This window comes from Pochonia chlamydosporia, chromosome 3 (assembly GCF_001653235.2).
Source record: "Pochonia chlamydosporia 170 chromosome 3, whole genome shotgun sequence".
Taxonomy (NCBI): domain Eukaryota; kingdom Fungi; phylum Ascomycota; class Sordariomycetes; order Hypocreales; family Clavicipitaceae; genus Pochonia; species Pochonia chlamydosporia.
Genome location: NC_035792.1, coordinates 2,180,951 through 2,200,686, shown reverse-complemented (window position 1 = coordinate 2,200,686; position 19,736 = coordinate 2,180,951). Strand labels below are relative to the sequence as shown.

The window sequence follows — 19,736 nt, the reverse complement described above, 5'->3', positions numbered from 1 at the left end:
CTCTCATTTTCCAAATGTCCCATTCGCCAGTCCTGCTCAAAAGCCTTTGCTCAAAGCGGTTGCTTGCAAAGCTTCGAGAGACCGTGTGAAGAAGGCAATGTGAGCTGTCCCTTCTCCACGTCTTCCATTCTTTGCCAGCTTGCTGTTACATCTCCATGTCGCGAAATAGACTAATGCAGCCGGTTTTTTGCTTAGATTTGTTGGAAATGGACGACGACCAGGTTGCTTGCCAGCCTCATATGGACGACACTCAAGAGGAAGTATTGCCGCCCCTCAGCTCCTCTCCTCCCGACACAGTTATCCTAGACTCCCCAAGTTTGGATGCGACTATACCAAAGAGCCCTCGGTTGTCCAGAAACCCCTCGTTTTCTGGCAGCAGCTCCCATCATGACGACTGGGATCCACTGCCTCCGCTCGACCGCCTAACTGTGCTCGATCTCCTCGACAATCTAGCTCTACCCCAACAGCTAGAGAAGCTCCAAAAAGGTATTTCAGCGCAGACCAGCAAAGTTCGTCGATCCAGAGATGCATTCAAGTCCAGGACGCAACTCGCCCGCGACCGGATGGTTGAGGAGTGGAGGCGCCGCGTCCCCTCGGCAGACGAACAGTTCGATCGATACAGGAAAAGGATGCGACAACGCGTTGAGAAGCTTGGTCGACAATGGAATGATACAAAAGCAATCACTCTGCGTGAAAAAATATCTTTCATATGTGGTGTCATGAATATCTTCATCAGCGGGTATCTAATTGGCGGGTATCCCCAGTACTTCCACCTCTGGTACACAGCTCAACTGATTTATTTCATGCCAATCCGCTTTTTCACCTATCACCGACGTGGATACCATTATTTTCTGGCCGACCTCTGCTACTTCGTCAACATGCTGCTTTCTCTCAGTATTTGGGTTTTTCCCAACTCTAAGCGGCTGCTCACGGCAACTTATTGTCTGGCTTTTGGTAATAACGCTGTGGCAATCATCATGTGGCGTAATTCTCTCGTATTCCACAGCTTTGACAAGGTCACATCCCTTTTTATTCATATAATGCCGTGTGCAACACTTCATTGCCTCGTTCATTTGCATTCCTCCGAGGATCAGAAATCACGATTTCCTGCCATCTGGGCCATTAAGAACGCAAGTCCTGGTTCACCCACTGCCTACGCCAATGTCGTCTCAATGCTTGCATGGAGCACAATTCCTTACGCGTTTTGGCAGCTGAGCTACTACTTCTTTATTACCGTTCGCCGAAGGGAAAAAATAGCGGCTGGTCGACCTACATCCTTTACATGGCTACGACGGTCCTATTCCAAAACTTGGATTGGCAAATTCGTCCTCTCTCTTCCCCAAGCTCTCCAAGAGCCCGCTTTCATGTTGATACAATACAGTTACGCAGTGCTAACGATGCTACCATGTCCACTATGGTTCAATAGCAGATTCGCATCTTCCACGTTTCTACTCGTTGTATTTGCTTGGAGTATCTATAATGGATCAACATATTATATTGATGTCTTTGGGAAGCGCTTCCAGAAGGAATTGGAAGCCATGAAAGCTGAGGTGTTGAAGTGGCAGAGCACACCTGAACTTATGCTGCAATCGCCGCTGTTGACACCTCATCCAGACGTTACTCCGGCTCCGGGAGTTGGGCAACAAACACAACCTTTGGAACTGGGGCAGGGTGTACAATCGCCGAATAACATGCCGAGGCCTGGTTCAGGGATTGGTCGAACAACTAGTTTGGACAAAATACCACTGCTTGATGATAGTGTTGGCACAACCACTGGACTAGACGGTGGGGCAAAAGATATCGCTCGAGAGAGAAAGACACAATAACAACGAGCTGCCATGCATCAACAAAAACAATTGGTCTTGTAATTGAAGAATCATTCGAAACTGAATTTACCTGCAAGTTACCGAAGCACGCCTTGGTCATATCGCCGAATCGAATTGCTGGCAGGATTTCACGACTACACTGAGACCTCCAACGCTTAGCACCAGGACTGACTGACTACCGCTTCCATACTCTGAAAAAAAAAGGACATAACACACGAGGCAACGAAGGCTCCTGGAGTAGAAGAATGGCCATATTGATTTGCGTCTAGGTTATTGCGCATCTTCAACACAGTTGTAATCCTTGCCTTCACCTAAGAATTTGATCCCGGTGACTTGTATATTGAATAACCTGTCACCTACATAAGACGCCATTGCTTCATGATCCTCGCTGTTGTAAAGCCAAATAAGTTATACAGTCGCTGCTTCGTAAACGCCATGCCCTGCAGTGTTGAGCCAATTTGCTGCCTCTATTATTAAGAAGCCCAATGGCAATCGCTTCCGCGATGTCCTCTCACCACAACTAGCTAGATAACAGAACATCCATTGTCTTGAACATCCGCCATCTGGCGATAGGGCTGTTCTCCTAAAACGAAACAAAAAAAGCATGCACCATACGCCTGTATAAGTATCGCTGCCGCCATATCAAAACAACCAAAAGGGAAATACTTGGTGGAATCCCTCATTCAAACAGGAGTGCGCGAGATTGCAACGAACCGGAAGGAAAACAGCTAGCGAAGAAGCTCTCTTCGTCAGAGCAAGCGGGGCTGGCAGACAATGGGGCTCATCGCAAGCTGCTGAAGTTATCTGATGACGCCCCAGTCTGCGAATTTGCCGCCGCCCGTTTCTCCATCTTCTCTACTTCCGGAGCGACGACCGAAAATCGACCAGAATCTCAAAGTCTCATCACCGGCGCCAGTAACAACGACCCGGCCGTCTGGGCTCATTGCCAGATACAAAACACGATATGTATGTCCGGTAAGACTAGCGACCTGTGTCATTGACGGGTACTTCCAGACCACAATTTGATTCTGGCTATATCCATGGGTAGACACGATCTCGTTGGAGTTTTTCGACCAAGCGATGTTACAAACCTGGCTTCCGGTGTCGATTTCGTTGACGACGGTACCCTTGACTGTATCGTGAAATATGATTCTCCTATCCGCAGTGCCACCGCCTGACGCTAGGAGACCACGTTGATGGGGAGACCAGGAGATAGCTTTAACAGCGGCTGTGTGATCAGAGAACTTCCATAACGGCGACTCCGATAACTTATCCCACACCATCAGCTTGTTGTCGTTGCCTCCGCTAGCGAGTTGACCATCCTCGCAGTTCCATTTCAGCCCGCAAACCTCCTGTTTGTGACCAACCAGTTTCCTCAGCCATTGATCGGGCGCTCGGACATCTCGGTGGTATATCAATCTGTCGCGAGATCCCGATGTGAGAATATGTGTGTTCCAAGCTAAAGAACCCACTCGAGCCGTGTGGCCAGTCATTGTTCTGAGCCGCCTTGTTTTCTCAGCATCCCAGATCTGTACCAGGCCTTTTCCTGTCCCAATTGCAAGATGTGTACCTTTCTGTATCCAGGAGACACTTGTCACAGTGTCATCCTCTAAAGTGCATAACTTGTTGACCTTGCTTGTTTGGGCATTCCACATATACACACTAGACCCAAGGCCCACTCCCAAGACGTTGGCACTTCCCCAGTCCACCAAGTTCAGATAAAAGTCATCGGCCAATTCAGGCGCATCAAGGACCTTATATGGCACCTTGCTCACAGCTCGAGGTTGTCGACGTGGGCTTAGTAAAAGTTGCTGGCTTCCAAATCGAACTGGTGATAGGCTATATATTTCTGCTCTCGTATCCAAATTTGGGCCATGGCGACTTTGAGGCGTCTTAGAAGGCGTTGGGTGAACCGCTACATGGCCTTGGTGCCGAGGGGACACATATGAAAACAGATTCTTATGAGGCGTTGAGGGAGTGAGTGATGAAGGGAGAGATGAAGTGGGATTGGTTGGGGGTGTGCGCGCTCGTGTTGCATGGTTAGGCTGTGCTGCGGAAGGATTTCTAGTCGTATTCTCCGGGGAATGAGTCGGTTGATTTTGTTGCGGCACAGAATTCTCAAAGAGCTCGGCCCGAAGCAGAGTTGAGAATGTCCGGTTGGCCTCCTCGGCTAGAAAAAAAAAATATCATTAGCATCACGGTCCGAAGCTTTGTCTAGCTCGTGCGAATGGCACAAGAGCAAATTGCATACTTTTTTGAAAATGCAGTTCCCCATGGGGTGTTCTCTTCTTCTGCCTAGAGGGGGTAGCAGGTGAACCATCTTCATGTAATAGGCTGAAGCTAGCCTGCAGGTCTTGGCCCGAGCGAGTTGGAATAAATCTGGTTGATGTCAGCCGACGGCAAAAGTGTAGAGTGATGCACGCTGCGATGGATGAATTTACCGATCTCCGTTTATTCTTTGCCTCTTTCGGTGCGGGCTAGCACTAGGTGTGCTCTCCCGATGCGGCCGCTGAAGCTCTCGCAGCAAAGCACTGTCGACAGCACCAGCGTCAAGATCCGTCGGCCGTAATGTGTCGCTTGTGATTGTTCTATTACGTATTCGTCTAGAACTGCCGCTCTCATAGCCAATTTTCGATTCTAGTCGGCCTCTTTCAACAGCTGGCGGTGTGGCAGTGCCGTCAGGAGCCGAAACCAAATCTGGTTTTGATTCATCACTTTGAGAGTCAAGCAAGGGCGCAGACAAAGAGGCGGACGTCTCTGCTTGCAACGTCATTTTATCGGTTCTCTGTGCGATGAAAGCTAATAATGTTGACAGGATCGTGTGGATGTCGCCAGCTGACACGGAAGCCAGGTCGGATTGGGGTTCTGCCAACCCGCCAGCGAAATGTATCGTCTTCAGAACGTCGCTGTTGCTGAGAAGGGCACGTGGCCCTGATCGCCAATCTGATGCTCTATTTCAGCTTTGTGACTCTGTGCTTTCGCGAGACTCTGTATATCGACGGCAGCCGCGAAGCGAAGATAGTTACGATTCGAGTTACAACCACCACCAGTCAGAGATACGTGTAGCAGCTTAGGATAGATCAGTGTATTCGGCAGAACAATGATGCCAGTGAATTCGAGGGCCTGGTGGCAAAAAGTAAGCAATATCGCAGGCTAATGAGGGGTGTTTTGCTGGTTGAGACCTGAAGTGCGGTCCTGATGGAGAGCAAACGCTCACTTGAAGGAGGTTGAGCTCGGGAGTCGTGGGAGGGAATAGACGTGGGCGGCGATGTCGCGCTAAACAGCCAACACACGAGACGCTACACTCAATTTGGAAGAGTAAACGGTCAGGGAGGTCCCGCACAAGCTATCCCGCCACTCTCTCTGTTCCCTTCCTCTCTTCCAGGGTGAATCTCAGACGTGCAGCAGGCTGGGTCCTTCAAGTGCCGCCTAATGTGTCACCAGCCACCAGGCTGTTGTTGTTGTTTTTTTTGTTCTTATTATTGTCTGGTCCGTGCTAGGATCAGCGCGGCTAACAGTCAACTCCTGCCCCAACCCCGGCGCTGGAAGCAGCAGAATCTAGACCTCACAGACCAACAGAAGGCTTTGCTATCAACTGTAATCAATTACTTACCTACCTACCTAGGTACTTAAGTAGGTTCTTTGCTGTCTGGTGGAACTATACTTTACATGATGTCTCATACGTGACTCCCCGTCGAAGATGCCCAGTTGTGTGCAGGAGTGGAAAACAGCACTACCAGTGGCAATCTTGGCTGCTTCTGTCGCAGAGATGCCCTTTCCAGTGATTTCCTTCACTCGGCCGTATGTGACCTATAAGATGAATAACATTGAAAGCTATAGGGTCTGGTTCCCTCCGAATCCCACGGTGGGCAGAGAGCTGCGTGTGCGTGATGTCCTTGAACCCCCTTGTGGGCACTGGGATGATAAAGTGCACAGGTGCTGAGCATGCCTACTTAAGTACCTACCTAGGTACCTACCTACCTAGTAGGTAGGTAGGTAGGTACTAGGTAGTTAGTTTCTCATTGTTGAAAATATGACTGATTGTGAGAACTCTCATTTACCCAACTTGCAGCTGCGAGAAAAATTCAAATACGGACACGCGACAGTTACTGCCATTGCATGCACATAACATATTAAAACGTTAGCATAAGTGCGGGTGTAGATCGCACGTAGCTGTGTGGTCAAAAGTTAGATTTTCGATATGCAGCTCCCAGGATTACCGCTCTGCCACAAAGAGGACATCGACATGGAGGCACTAGACCAGTTGACCTCTTTCCGTGTTTGTTTGTTTTTGCAGCGTTCGTGGGCGTGTGGCCGTGGTGCAAGACTGAGAGTCGCGAGCTCGTTATGCGCAGGTGCCGGGACTGCCTGGTCAAGTACTTAAGTACCGAGTTCAATGATGTGTCTGGTTCTTTGGAGGCGCCAGAATCACTGGACTGGCATGAAGTCCTGCCTGCACAGATGCCGTAAATGAAGACATGGAGATTGTGCCAATTTTTGCAGCCAAGTGCTCACGATACTTGAGTATCTACCTAGTGGGTATAGGTAGCACCTGGGGCTTCTGAAAGCACCAGACAGCTCGAACATTGAAGGCAGCTGGAGGGTCTCAGGGCGAGCATCTGCGGCTTCTCCTTCAACGCCAATTCCCAAAATCCCAAGAGGCCATGTTGTTGTGTTTGTAGAAGTAAAGCATGCTCCTTAGCCTGTTGTCTTTTGCTGGCTGCGCACATGATGGCCTAGGAGGCATTCTACGTCTAAAGGTAGCCTCAGCACAGTCTGTTCCTTCTCTTTGCTTCGTGTGCTTGTCTGGTGTTTGCTGGCGGACACCTGGAGTAGGCTACATGCATGTGATGGAACCTAAAACGAAAGCCTCGCATGATTGTGCGTGTTCACCTCTCTGCACTCTGGCTCCCAAACGCGCAAGGTCGCGACGCGTTGTGACCAGCCGTGACGTGACGCGTTCGCAATTGGCACTGCTCTCTGGTCAATCACCCATCAGCGACTATAAGTGGGCAGCCACCTGCTGTAGTTGGTGATGGGACCGTAGTCCCAATTGGATGGAACATTGCACATGTGCGTTTAGCATTGAGCCCAGAGCACTCCGTACAATACCAGATGTGTGGCAAGGATTGATGCCAACCACCTGCCTCTCGACTGCTAGACAATACGTAAAAGCACCAATTTTCTTTGGCACTATTTGACTAGAGAAGTTTTCCCCTTCGGCACTATGCTTCATGATATGGCATATCGTGGTGCATCCGTCTTGACGAGTCTCAGCGGACTCCGGGCGTAAAATACCATATGTATCACCAGACTCTACAAGAGTCTTCTATGCCACGTTGTCTGAGCTGCTGCATAGCAGTCTCGAGATTCTACATAGACGTCGATGCTTTTCGCAACAGTGTCCAGGGTTGCTTCTGTATACTTCTAAACCGGGATTATAATGGCGGCACTTCGCGAAAAGCCAATAATACAATGCAATCTGGTCAGCTTTGCAAACAAAGTTGTCTGTAAGGAACAAGGGAAGAGAGAAACAAGGAGCTGAGGAATCTTGATACGCAATGAGTTCAGGAATATGGCCAAGTTAACACAGTCGGGGAAGCAACAGAAACTGAACCCCGATGGTTCGTAGTATAATCAGCTACACTTTGGAAAAAATGGTATTAAGAACTTTAGAATTCAGTAATTGCTCATTTGGGTATTGATCCGGTTGTGGCATAAAGAACAAACAAAAATCAAGTAGTCTATCTCTCTCAGTGTGACGCGAAAAAAAAAAAAGGGGGGGGGGCAATTCATGTCATTTCTTCACTTCACGCCTGAGAATCTGCCTGCGCCAGAAGCCTTTGTCGCCAGCCATTGCAAACATCCTCAAAGCCTCCAATCACTTCTCCGCATACATTCGCACATTCCCTATTCTCAAGGCGCTGAGACCAGTTGCCGCGAGATAGCCATCGCTCACCCTCTTCCCGCAACTCCTCGTCACGTCGCATTTCGGCAACTAACTCCTTTGCACTCTTCAGCCTTCTAGTGGCTGTTGCTGTCGTCTGTCGGGACATATGTAGCGTGTCTGAGAGATAGCTCAAAGTCTGGATTAATTCGGAGGTAATAGTATGAAGTGCGGTCAAGGAATTAAAGGCTGTTGTCGACGGCCGGGGCATGTCGTCCGATAGGGATGCTAACAGAGGAACAAGGCCATCAACTATTTCGGTATCCGGTGCAGTTGCGAGAGGAGACAGTAATGGAAATGTTAGGCTATGTAGCTGGCGAGTCTGGTGCGTGAGATGGCTGGTAAGTGCCGTATGCGCCGTTATTAGCCTGTGCCTTTGGTCAGCTGTCAATGGCTACATTTGCAAGTCGTCATGAAGACTCACCTGGACGCATTTCCTTCGACTGTTGACTGCGGGCCGAGATCCCGCAGACCGTCCGTCACTCGTTGGATTACTTCATCGCCAGGGCCGCCATAGTTTTCTGTTCCTCTCCGAGCGAGAGACTCGATCGCATCGATTTTCGCGATTAGCGTGGGAGGCATACCACCGGAGTCAAGATCTGACTCTGAGCCGTATTCGCTGCCGTCATAGTCTGTATTTCTCCTCTGATGCCCCCTGCCATGAGGCGAAAGCAGTCTATCATTAATTCCATGACCATCAGGTGCATTGTTTGTCGGTGTAGAATCATGGCCCAATCCACCAGCTCCTCTCCCATCAGCAGCAGTTGTTTGTGTCTCCGTAATTTGGGAATGTGGCATATGAACTCTGTTTTCTTCATATTCAGCCTCATCCTCGTCATTCGAATCCGAGAATGCGTCGGCAAGTTCGTCTGCTAAATTACCCATGCCATTGACGGCAGCAGGACCCCCGCTGGTTAGCACCCCGAGATCTATGCTATCTTGATGGCGCAGGTCGTTCGGAAACGGCGTGGCGGGATCATTCACAGATGATTTGGATTGCCTCCGAGCGTGATAATATCCATGAAAGCTGTCGGCCGCTGACGAGTTTCGGGAATGTCGTGGAGTTGTTGGCGAAGCGGTCATTGTCCCTCGTAGTGAGATGTGGCAAGGGAGCTTGCCGATATGATGAAAGAATTGAGGGACTGTCAGTGACGCTAATTGCCGCGCCTCGCGTTCTTCTGATAGTAAGCCTCAGAATCAAGCCTCTGAGGTGTTGCTCTGAGAGTCGGCAGAGAAAACAGTGCCGCTAGCTTCGTCGGATGGTGGTGTCAAGGTTGTCGTGTCCCTAGTCGTTCATCAGTACCCAAGGTTTGAACGCACCAGACATGTGCATAACAACTGATGTCCCAAGGTGAGTACCGGCAGGGTCAACTTCTAAAGTTATGCCAAGTTGCCAGGGCGGTCTACTCTACCCAGGTACCTACTTTTAGACGTGTCACCAGGCTCTTTGTGCTGGTGTTGGTAATGTATGGAGCGCAGTCCATTTCCCCATTCGCGAGAGGCAGCATGGAAGCCAACTGCCAAGGTAGGTACGTACGTAGCACGTGGGTAGGCGAGGAGTGCATCTCCCAGGCGGCACTGGGGTGTTCATGCCCAACTGACATCAATGTCATGAAGAGCCCCATAGAACTTTACAGCGCTGTCACTGGGGTACGGATCAATCAGCTCTCAGACATGGATGCACTACCTTCTTGTACCTATAGGTACCTAGGTAGGTAGGTAGGGCCTAACCTTCATGTCTAGTCTAATCTTATGTGGTGCAAAGTACCAGTCAGTGAGTAGGTTCTAGTTCCACGTCGGCGCTGGGGCTGGGTGTGAAAACACGCATGCAGTACTAGGCACTTGAACATGGAAGGCAACCAGTCTGGTGCAAACTACCAGTTCACCTGGGCCAACAGCCAGCGAGTTTTGATATGAGTTAAATCCGACATTGATGGCACCGGGGTTTTTGTGTGGGAGTGGGTACATTCGATAACACGGCTGCAACCATCAGCTGTTTGGGCAAGACCAGAAATCCGCAAAACTATCTATTGAGAGCTACCAAACGTCACAGAAACCCGTGTTCAATATTTGTGCCCTCGCCGTCAGAGCTTGTTGGACCAGACAAATCGGTCTTTTAGAACGACAAACGGAGGACAACATGACAGTTCAGAGGTTCCCGTCCTATACATAGCCCTTTTCTTCAGCCAGTTAAAGTGAGCATTCTGCCCTTTCTCATCAAATTCACCGATTGACCAGTGTCTCTCACTAGAGAGTCTGCTAGTCGCCAGAGTCAAGACGAATTTCGTGCGAATCCAAGGAGGTGCCTCCAACAAGTTTCACCTCGATCACCACCACCACATAGCTACTATCAGTGCTACCGGTCATCTGCCTAGCTTACGCTTTGTGGAATCACTACACTGTTGATTCCTTGATCTTGGTGTACTCTCGAGCTGCTGCAGACTAGACGCTCCTTCACAGGCTCTGCACGTCGCCTGTAACAATGGCAACCTTCCGGCGTTTTCGTCCTGATGATGTTGACAAATTCTCCAAATGCAACCTTGACCCTTTGACCGAAACATATGAACTAAGCTTCTACTTGCAATACTTTGCCAAATGGCCGTCTCTTTTTCAAGTCTGTGAAGATAAAGAAGGCAATATTGTAGGTTATAGTAAGTGATTTCAAAGTCAGGATCACTACCAAAATTTTCTTTTGCTAATGATTTTACCAAAACAGTCATGGGCAAGGTCGAGTCGTCACCCGACGCCTACAAATACTCAGAGCATTACCTACCTTGGCATGCACACATCACTGCACTGACTGTGGCGCCTGAAGCCCGTAGGTTGGGCATTGGTAAAATCTTAACAGAGCAGTTGGAAGCTGCTGCAGATGAAAATGAGGCTTGGTTTGTGGACTTATTTGTCCGCAGGAGTAATATCCGCGCCATTACATTTTACAAAAACTTAGGCTACACCGTATTTCGAGTTGTCAAAGACTATTACGGCGACCATGCCACAGATCTGACCAAGGCTACCGAGGACGCGCTTGACATGCGGAAGCCTATGAAAAGAGACGGAGGCGGCAAACATATCCGCGCTGATGGTGAGAACCATGAAGTCGACCCGGAAGATGTTTGGTAGTTGACGTTGCAGGCAAGCCAGGCTCCCATAATTGCAAAGCTAAATTTGCTTCTTGGTTCAGTCGGTTGCCACAGCTGTGTCTAATATTAGAGTTTGTCTGTCCCTATTTACCCTCTTGATGAGATGTGTTTTTTGTAGCTGTGCTGTGCCCCCATATGACCTCGACTGCACCAGGAGTGAAGTGAGCCAAACTATTTATAGGTGTCAGACTATAATGAGAAATTCTTCGTACATTTTCGAAAGCATCGTGGTAAAAACGGCATTCAGACATCTAAAATGGACCCAGCTCATGACATTTCGACGTGACCGTTACCTGCCTAAGTAGACATAGGACCAGGCTAAGCCAAGCTTTAGGAAAACCAAAGCAGTCGCAAACCAGCCACGGTTTTATCTTGAGCCGTTGTCTTCGAATATCAGGGTATACAGGAAAACACCCGATTTTAGCTGAGGGAAATAGCGCAACGTGGAACAATTGAGCACCTTCGTCGGTCGGAGATTTCGTGAACATTGAAAGCTCCGCAGAGCAAGTCTGGCGCAAATTCGCATTTGGAGAGAATACGCCTCATGCTGAGTGCGCTTGTTCTCAAGTACTTAGGTAAGTAACATTGAAAATTCTGGTTTCCCTGGCAGAGGACACCAGACTGTGCAATGAGGTGCTGGCTGTGATTAGCGAAGGAAGCCTGTGAGTGGTCCCCCGCCTAATCATCGGCCATTAGCTTTGTCTCAGCGAAAGCTGAGCCCATCTAGTCGCACTTGCTACTGTGCCAACTTGCTATTTTTTTTCCTTCCCTCTTGTCACGCTGCTTGAGCAACTTCCCCAGCTCACCTACCCTCATTGATTCAATTCCGCACAACATCATCGACCAAATTGCTAGCAACTCGTCACTGCTGGACCTCGGTATTATTTCATCGCATTTTCTTTAATCAGTAACCGCGCTTCCTGAATCCCAACCATGGCAACTACTTCAATGGATTATGAGGCAGCAGGCGGTGATCGCTACGATGGTAAGTTTCGGCTCGTTCATGAGATGTGAACAATATGTGCATGGCATGATCGCGCACCGGAACTATGACTAACAGGTTGCTTTCGAAGTAGACGACGCGCCTCGCTACGACCGTGACAACAGGAGTGCCTCACCCCGGCCAACCCGTGATGAGAATGATGGCGGGCGTCGTCGTTCTGCCTCACCCAATGGAACCGCTGAAGGGTAAGTATAGCCTCGTTCAATGTATAATATGTCACATCAATTAAAAATACGGCATCTACTTACATGGCTCGTCTTTGTTTCCGTCGTCTTAGCGCCCCAAAGGAGTCTTCTGGTTCCAAGGATGATGACGACGGCGCAGTTAACCCCGGCTCAAACCTTTTTGTGACTGGCATTCACCCTCGTCTAACCGAATCCGAAGTCTCGAAGATGTTTGAGAAGTATGGAGACGTCGAAAAATGCCAGATTATGCGGGATCCTCATTCTAAAGAATCTCGTGGGTTTGGATTTGTCAAAATGGTCACTTCAGAACAGGCAGAGGCGGCGAAGGAGGGCCTGCAGGGTGAACAAATTGAAGGTCGTACTCTAAGTATTGAGAAAGCTCGGCGAGCCCGCCCTCGCACGCCCACTCCTGGCAAATATTTTGGTCCACCAAAGCGAGGTAAGGTTACTGTCCCAGCAAATCAAGTCAAATTGCAACTGCTAACTAATTCCGTAACTTTAGACCCCCGCCCACGTTTTGATGACAGACGTCGCGGTGGCTATGGTAGTGGCGGCGCTGGCTATAGCCGCGATGATTCGTATAGATACCGTGGATACGAGCGAAATTACGACCGCCGATATGACGACCGTAGCGGCCACGACCGCACCGGCTACGATCGTGGGTATGACCGTGGGTATAGAGAAGATCGCCGATATGAAGACCGTAACTTCACTCGAGATACCGAACGTGGAGGATATGAACGTCGTGAACGTGATGATTACTACGGTCGAGAGCGATATGGAGGTCGTGAAGATCGTGACAGATATGGACAGCGTGCCCCAGGCAGCTATGATCGAGATCGATACGACCGTCAAGCTGACCGTGGTGCACCAAGAGAGCGGGAGGCAGCTGTTGGGGCGCCCGGCTACGGGGACTCGGCACCTCGTTCCGAAGCCCGCGATGCCTACGGAGGTTCGCAACTTGAACTATCTGCTTGAACCACAACTTGCTAACCCGGCCACAGCTGATCCATCCGCTCGATGAAGTGAGTCACGGCCATCTCGCTGATTGACGATCTGACTCATGGTTCCAATATTGCAATTCAATGCTTTCAGTCTTGACGAACCCTTCAGCCCCATTCCATCATTCTCAGATCCCTGATTAATCACAATGGACACCATAAGCCGCAATTGGGTCTCGCAGAACGACGTCTCTGGAGGCGCAGCTGTGATGAAGGAAAGGTATTCTCGGCTGCGTTCATTTTGTTTTACTATGTTTTTCGGTCTTCGTCAGGGTTTCCCTATCATCCTCCTTCTGTTCATCTTTTCTTTTATTTCTGTTTCCACGGTTGCTTTTTGTACTTGTCTGTTTTTCTTTCTTGTGCTGGTCAGTTTATGGGACGAACGAGGTTACGGATGGACCACTTGAGGCAGCACTCGAATCTGAGCAGATTCAATCTCACGTCAACCGTCACATGGCACGGCAAATTTTGGTAGCTTTGGCGGCACAGCACAACCCAAAGCCATCGGCATCCAGAATTGGCTAGGTAAACCCAAGAGCTCTGACTCCACACTCGACGACGTTGGGCTGCATCTCGCGGCTGCATGTATCAGTATCATGAAACAATATCGCACATTGGCGTTGCCAGCTAAATGGATCACAACTATCGGTATTCAGTCTCTGAGAACGTTTAAAAGTCGCACACTTTTGTTTTATTCGCGTCGCTTCGGGTATTTCGGAATGAATCGTGAAAATGCGCCATACGATACGCCACCCAATAGTACTGTAATCGCCGTGTCATCACCGCCGCGCCATGACGTGTTTCCGCCTAATCATATTATGCTGCTTATCTCGGGTATTTGCTTTAGCAGAGAACCCGACATAACATTTTACACCCTGTGCCACCGTACTTGATGGTTTTGGACTCGAGCTAACGCTCATTCTGGTACATGAATCGCGGGTTCCGAGAGAGCTGAGTCGCTTGCATGACTTCTTCCTTATACCCGTGGTCTGTCTTCGCATATTGCATTTGCTAATTTTTTTCTTGCTGCCACAGGACTTGCTGTCGATGTTGAAGCATATCATATTAAACCACGAGCTCATCGTTGTTGTTTTGCATTCATGTCAATGTCAAAGTCGTCATATGCCTGTGACCCTCTCCAATGTCGCAACACACAGTATTATACCAACAACGAAACAGCTGTGAACTTCGACTAACAAAACCAGGTTGATGTGCAGAGCGGGCTACAAAGTTCCAGTGTCAGCATGCGAGGGTTTCAAACCCTTCTCTGCAGTCTTTTCACATCATGCGAATATGGAGATGAGAATTCATTCTTGTCTTCGGAACCTGAGCTCCAAATCTGGGGAACCTTTTTTTTTTTTCTCGCTCCGCTAACATCTGACTAGCCATCCTGTGGTAAATTGTAATTGGTATTCAGTAGCTCTCCTTGTAATTGTTACAGATCTTCTGGAATATGTAGATTTATGGGCTTATTACAACAGTATGGTATCCAAGCGTAGCTACTCTTACCCACAGTCCTGTTTACTCAATGTATCTGTCAATGACGAATGCGGGCGCTTGGCAAGCTGGCACAGCTAGGTGTTCCCAGGATACGTGACAAACAACCAGCTCAAGATGACAAACGTACGTAATCAATACGATGTCCCACTATCCGTGTATAGCCAAGTATTCCGAAATGGGACAGTCGCTAGCGGTGATCATCAAATAGCGTCGAGTCCAAGTTTGAGCCAATTCTGCCCATTCTCAATTGCCTTCGTCTTTATCCTGCGCGACATTGGCTCCGATTAACCAGCCGACCCCGGATACTAGCGTTCCCGTCGCAACCTCGCGAAGCTGATCCCTTTTACGGAGTCGCGAGTGTGGCTGTAAGTCCCGGTCGTCTTTATCTGAGTTGCCCCCTTGTGTGATACTTTGCAGACTGGGTATAGAGCTGAAATTGCGCTGAGCAGCGCGAGCGGTAGCTCTTGATAAATCAATAAGAGACATAGGTGCTTCCTCTGTTTGTCGAGCCGCCACACTTCCAGTCATATTTCGGGGAGGATATTGCCTCTCCGCGGAAGCATAATCAAAGGCTCCAGGTACATTCTCTGGCTGGCCCTCTACATAACACGCCGCCTCGCTAGCCACCTCCTCTTTGATTGCCGAATCCAGCTGCTCCTCGCACCGCCGGAAACTCTTGAGGATTTCCTGAAGTTGACTAGTTGGAGCCACTCGGAGCGCGGTTGCCAAGCACTCGATGCGCTGTTCAAGGTGTCGTATCTCAAGATTGCCGCTACCAGTGCCCAAATGTGTCGGCTGTTGCGATCGTTCGGTCCGAACGTATTGGCCAGCCTGCAAGGCAGCCTTCCAAGACCAATCATCTATCACCGGCCAAGGCATTGTACCGGGGTCTTGGGAGCTTTGTGTGCTGAGACGGCTGGCAACATAGGAATAGGCTGTCTCGAAGTCCTCCTCCCTGAGAGCAGCCTCGATACACATTGCTGTTATACGCCTTTCTGCAATCTCCGCGGCCGGTTGTTGCCCAACAATGGAAGCTAATCTCCCAGCAGAATCTGCCCCGTTATGGGAAGGTATCCCTGCTCGAACCATGTTCATGCCCATTTCCAGGAACTCTTGAAGGCGTGTGTAAGCTCGAGGATTCTGTTCCAAAACTTTGCTTATGATCGATATCGGGTCGGAATGCACCCTAAGAACTACAGGGCTAAAGGGCTCTCCTTGTTTAAGGACCAAGCGATAGTTGCTCAAAGCGTGTGTAGCTTTCAGGAGTGCGAGGATTCGCTTTGTCCCAGGCATTGACTCGCTGACAGTACCAGGTAAGGCATTGATGCTGTACAGTTAGCTTGGTGGTTGAGGGCTCGTAAGATCCAACGTACATGTCACCGCATCTCTTTAATCCTCCTCTAGTACGGTTGGGATTTGTGGCATTGTCAAATGCACTCAAGGCTGATTGATACACTGACTCTTGTACAGTATCGGCTGGTAGACGAGCCAGCCCGCCTTTGTCATATAAGTTGCGAGCGAGGGTATAGCCTAATGAAAGTTATTTAATGAAATCCAACATATGAGGGCCATTTGCAAGCATCACCTACGCCCCTTGGATAATAGTAACTTCAAGAACTCTGCTTCCATATATTCCCTAGCGACCATACCGAGTGCACCCTGTGGTGCAGGTTCGCCAGGGCTCGTACCTGTGCTGCCTTGACCCCAGTCTCGGAGCCAAAGCAGAGACAAACGGGCTCGTTGTAAATAGTCGTCGCTCTCATTTGGAGCTTCGCCCGCGATGCCTCTTAGGAGTTTCAAAACCTCAGCCTTTTGGTCTCGTTCATCTTGGAGAAGCGAAAGTTCCCCAGCACGCCTCACTGATGAGGGTGAGCCAAAAGTTGTCAGGAGGTAAGCACTCAGAACGAGAGCGAGGAGAAACTTGGTAGAATCTTGGCTCGGGTTCGTTAACGGGTTATGTTGTTCTAATAAGGAATTTCTCATGAAACTCGCAACCCGGCCGCCATGGAATGTCGAAATGTCCGTGACTGATAGGTCTAGCAAAGCGTTTATTGCTTGCTCAACAGGTATGACATCCACATCATACCCAAGGTATTGCCTTAGAGTTGTCAATAAGGAATACATTCTCGTTAAGCATTCCAGGGTTGCTTCCTGTACGCCATACACACAAGCCATCACAGTTGTCGCATATGTTTGCTCAAGATAATACTTGTAAGGAGCCGGAAGATAGAGAGGAATCCCATCGCCGAAATCCACATCATCCGGGCCACCCCATCGTTCAATGGCCAGAACAGCGACGGACCACGATAGCGTTGCTTGGGAGAGCAGCCATTCCCTGACATGCTGCCAACCAGGACAGAATACCGACGATGTCTCATCTCCAGACGTCTTTCCCGAGCAGTCCCAGCGGTCTATATCATAGAGCCATGGCCCTACAACATTTCTTAAAGAATGGTCGACGTTGTCTCGTGATTGACTGAGGGTCCCTCCTGGAGACAGTAAGAACTTAACGGCCTGTTGGTCTGTCAATTTCTCAAACTCGGCCAAGGAATATTCAGGTGGCTGTCCCATGCGAAACTCCAGGCCCTTCCGTACGTATGGCAATACAGTTGCCATTGCCCATTTTTGTATGGCCGAATTGCGAGAGAGAAATGGTAACAGCAAATCGAGCAACTGAGCAAGCATCCCAGTTTCCTCGTCCATCTTGTGAGTCCTTAGAAACAGAAAACGGGTGAGCGCATCTCCTTGGGAAGTCTCTGGTGTGCAAGGGTATAGTAGCGGTAGTAGATGAAGTTTAGTGGCCCTCTTGGCAGCTTCGCCGTCGTCTAACCTGTCAACAGGCGAGGTATCTAGGGATTCGAGTTGCCCTCCCTCAGAGGCATGGTCAACTACGTTCTGAAGGAAGCCAGTATAGGCATCCGGTCTCGTAGTCTCTGGTAAATGCGTCAGAATGATTCGGAGTAAAAGTTCATCATGGAGAATAGACGCATGAGTTGCCGTTAGGGCGGCGAGACTTTCGATATCGGCATGCCCAGCGAAGTGCACAGCAAGAAGTACGACCTTCGCCGGCGACAGGGTGCTGGCCATATTACTTAGGTAGGCAGCGACCCAGCTATCACGAAGGTCCCAAACTGAACGAACACAGTATAGTGTTTGGAGCTTTGGTTTCGGCTTCCCCCGTGTCTTCACACCAAAGCTCGTCGCTGAATGCTGTTCACCATCAACAAAGCTCGTATAATAAGATAGTTCATAACGGGTAATGTGCTTGCTTGTATGCTCCTCCCCCAATCAGCCACGTCAAGTGTTGACGTTGGTCATCTCTATGGCCTTTTATCAGAGCTATGCATCAAACGGGACGCTAAGGCTGTAATCCCGTGCTTTCATACCACTAGCCCAAGATACCTCCTACAGCGTTGCCACCCTCGCTCAGACTCTAGTACCTTGTATTAAGGGATGAGTCCAAGGATTGGCCAATTGGAAACCTGGTGTTTTTGGTCGCGATTACCTCCCGCAAACTCCAAAGACCAACAACGGGCAAACACAGCTGGCTACACAATTGAACAACTCGACACACGACTAGAATTGGCTCATCATGGCGTCGGGATATGGAATGCATGGAGGTATGCGCACATACCCAAATCTCATACCTGTGCCGATGTGAAGGTAAGGCTAACCGTACCGGTTCGCAGGCGTCGGGCGCTGCTTTCCCTTTTGGCAGGAAGTCATGGCCTGCTACGTCGTCAACACCTCCACCGAGGATGATTCGGGAAAGAAAAAGTGTTCTCCAGTACTAGAGGACTACTATGAGTGTTTGCATCACAAAAAAGAGGTTGGTACCCGTGCCAGGAAGACACGATACGGCGATTGCTAACAGTTTCCCAGCATGCCAGAGCTGTTGCATTGCAGGCAGCGTACGTCAGAGCCGGAGCCACGACACCAAGAGATGATGCGCCAAGTGCTCAGCAAATACGGAATTTGGGGCTACTTGGCAAGGAGGAAGATACAAAGAAGGTACTCAATCAAGCGTAAATCCGATTGTGTTGTATCCAACACGTGTACATTGTAATCGAAGGCACGAAGCAGGAGCATTCTACGCAATACACATATATAAAGGTCGGGTTTTCCAAGACAAGTGACTGTTCCTATTCTGACTTGCGCTTGTGCTACTTTTGCTGGCAGCGGCGGTGATATATGGGCTAAGGCGAAGCCTAATGTTGACCGCTGGATGCAGCCTGTGTATAAGATTCATGGTCGTCTGCCGAAGGTGGTGGCAATTGGCTTTTCCAGGCTCAATTTGTAGATGAGCAACGAAGGGTATTATTCTTTAGAGGGAGGGCTGTCTGTGATCAAGGCATGAGGCGAGCTCACTGCTTCGTGACATTTGACACCTGAGCTTTGCAACACCGAGCAGTATTCGACATACTTCCCTGAGCAGAACTTCCCTGAACGACGTCGATGCCTGTATGTTAGGCTCCATATCGTGTGCATTGCGAGTATTTGGGACCATGGGACGGCATCGGTTTACATTACGCTTTTCATTCGCAACATGACCCTTTGGTTCACTCATTTGCGTGGCTTAAGGTGTTCATCATCGCTATTCGCCTTTCCAATTTGGCTACGCACCTCAGCCTCTTAATTTCAAACTCGAACTTGAGAGACATATATGCGCTTTGCTCGTGATGAATAAACTCGGAGCTCCCCAAAAGATGGAAGCTACTTTCTGCTACCCTTTAGGTGGTTCATTGTGTTCCGATATAAATTTAGTCAGCTGTCTACATCTCACATGTGCAGTAAGGGCACACATTTCGATCTTGGGAATAGATGGCGACCGTCTAGGGTTGGCGAGCGACGGAACTGACGCATCAAGTTTCTTTATTGTCCAGGCCCAATCGTCAGGTAGGAACTCGTGAGCCACAGCAGTCGGGGCAGGAAGATAGTGAAGCCACCAACCCGACTACTCTCACCATCTAGCGCTATTTGAAGTGAGTTGTATCTCCCGTCGCCCTTTCTAGGGTTCAATCCTTCACGCGCGTCTTATTTTTCCTGGTTTAGGAGGGGGGGCTCTTGCCACTGGATTCCCTCTTCAATTCAGCACTGTAACGGTATTCGAACTTCATGCATAACTATAGCAGCA

The 19,736-nt window shown here is 49.4% G+C and overlaps 7 protein-coding genes across 7 annotated transcripts; 3 read left to right on the top strand and 4 right to left on the bottom strand.

The window, feature by feature from the left end:
- Positions 1-206: 206 nt before the first annotated feature.
- VFPPC_04532 (F-box protein) lies at positions 207-1,826 on the top strand (the record flags this gene model as incomplete). Its single annotated transcript, XM_018283876.1, has 1 exon — positions 207-1,826. The coding sequence occupies one exon, from the start codon at positions 207-209 to the stop codon at positions 1,824-1,826; it is 1,620 nt and encodes a 539-aa protein (XP_018145137.1).
- Positions 1,827-2,626: 800 nt separating this feature from the next.
- On the bottom strand, positions 2,627-4,599 carry VFPPC_04531 (cell cycle regulatory protein (Srw1); the record flags this gene model as incomplete). The annotated part of the gene is made up of 3 exons (XM_018283875.1): positions 2,627-3,996; positions 4,078-4,205; positions 4,268-4,599. 3 exons carry the CDS (start codon positions 4,597-4,599, stop codon positions 2,627-2,629), a joined length of 1,830 nt encoding a protein of 609 aa, XP_018145136.1.
- Positions 4,600-7,636: 3,037 nt separating this feature from the next.
- On the bottom strand, positions 7,637-8,856 carry VFPPC_13657 (WD domain-containing protein; the record flags this gene model as incomplete). Its single annotated transcript, XM_018291431.1, has 2 exons — positions 7,637-8,141; positions 8,198-8,856. The coding sequence occupies 2 exons, from the start codon at positions 8,854-8,856 to the stop codon at positions 7,637-7,639; spliced, it is 1,164 nt and encodes a 387-aa protein (XP_018145135.1).
- Positions 8,857-10,255: 1,399 nt separating this feature from the next.
- VFPPC_04529 (acetyltransferase) lies at positions 10,256-10,893 on the top strand (the record flags this gene model as incomplete). The annotated part of the gene is made up of 2 exons (XM_018283874.1): positions 10,256-10,424; positions 10,490-10,893. 2 exons carry the CDS (start codon positions 10,256-10,258, stop codon positions 10,891-10,893), a joined length of 573 nt encoding a protein of 190 aa, XP_018145133.1.
- A 103-nt stretch (positions 10,894-10,996) lies between these two features.
- On the bottom strand, positions 10,997-11,164 carry VFPPC_17717 (hypothetical protein; the record flags this gene model as incomplete). The annotated part of the gene is made up of 1 exon (XM_022429406.1): positions 10,997-11,164. One exon carries the CDS (start codon positions 11,162-11,164, stop codon positions 10,997-10,999), a length of 168 nt encoding a protein of 55 aa, XP_022285556.1.
- A 682-nt stretch (positions 11,165-11,846) lies between these two features.
- Positions 11,847-13,125, top strand: VFPPC_04528 (nucleotide-binding, alpha-beta plait; the record flags this gene model as incomplete). Its single annotated transcript, XM_018283873.1, has 5 exons — positions 11,847-11,898; positions 11,990-12,101; positions 12,194-12,540; positions 12,604-13,053; positions 13,106-13,125. 5 exons carry the CDS (start codon positions 11,847-11,849, stop codon positions 13,123-13,125), a joined length of 981 nt encoding a protein of 326 aa, XP_018145132.1.
- Positions 13,126-16,183: 3,058 nt separating this feature from the next.
- VFPPC_04527 (protein transport protein Sec39) lies at positions 16,184-17,689 on the bottom strand (the record flags this gene model as incomplete). The annotated part of the gene is made up of 1 exon (XM_018283872.2): positions 16,184-17,689. One exon carries the CDS (start codon positions 17,687-17,689, stop codon positions 16,184-16,186), a length of 1,506 nt encoding a protein of 501 aa, XP_018145131.2.
- Between the last annotated feature and the right edge of the window lie 2,047 nt (positions 17,690-19,736).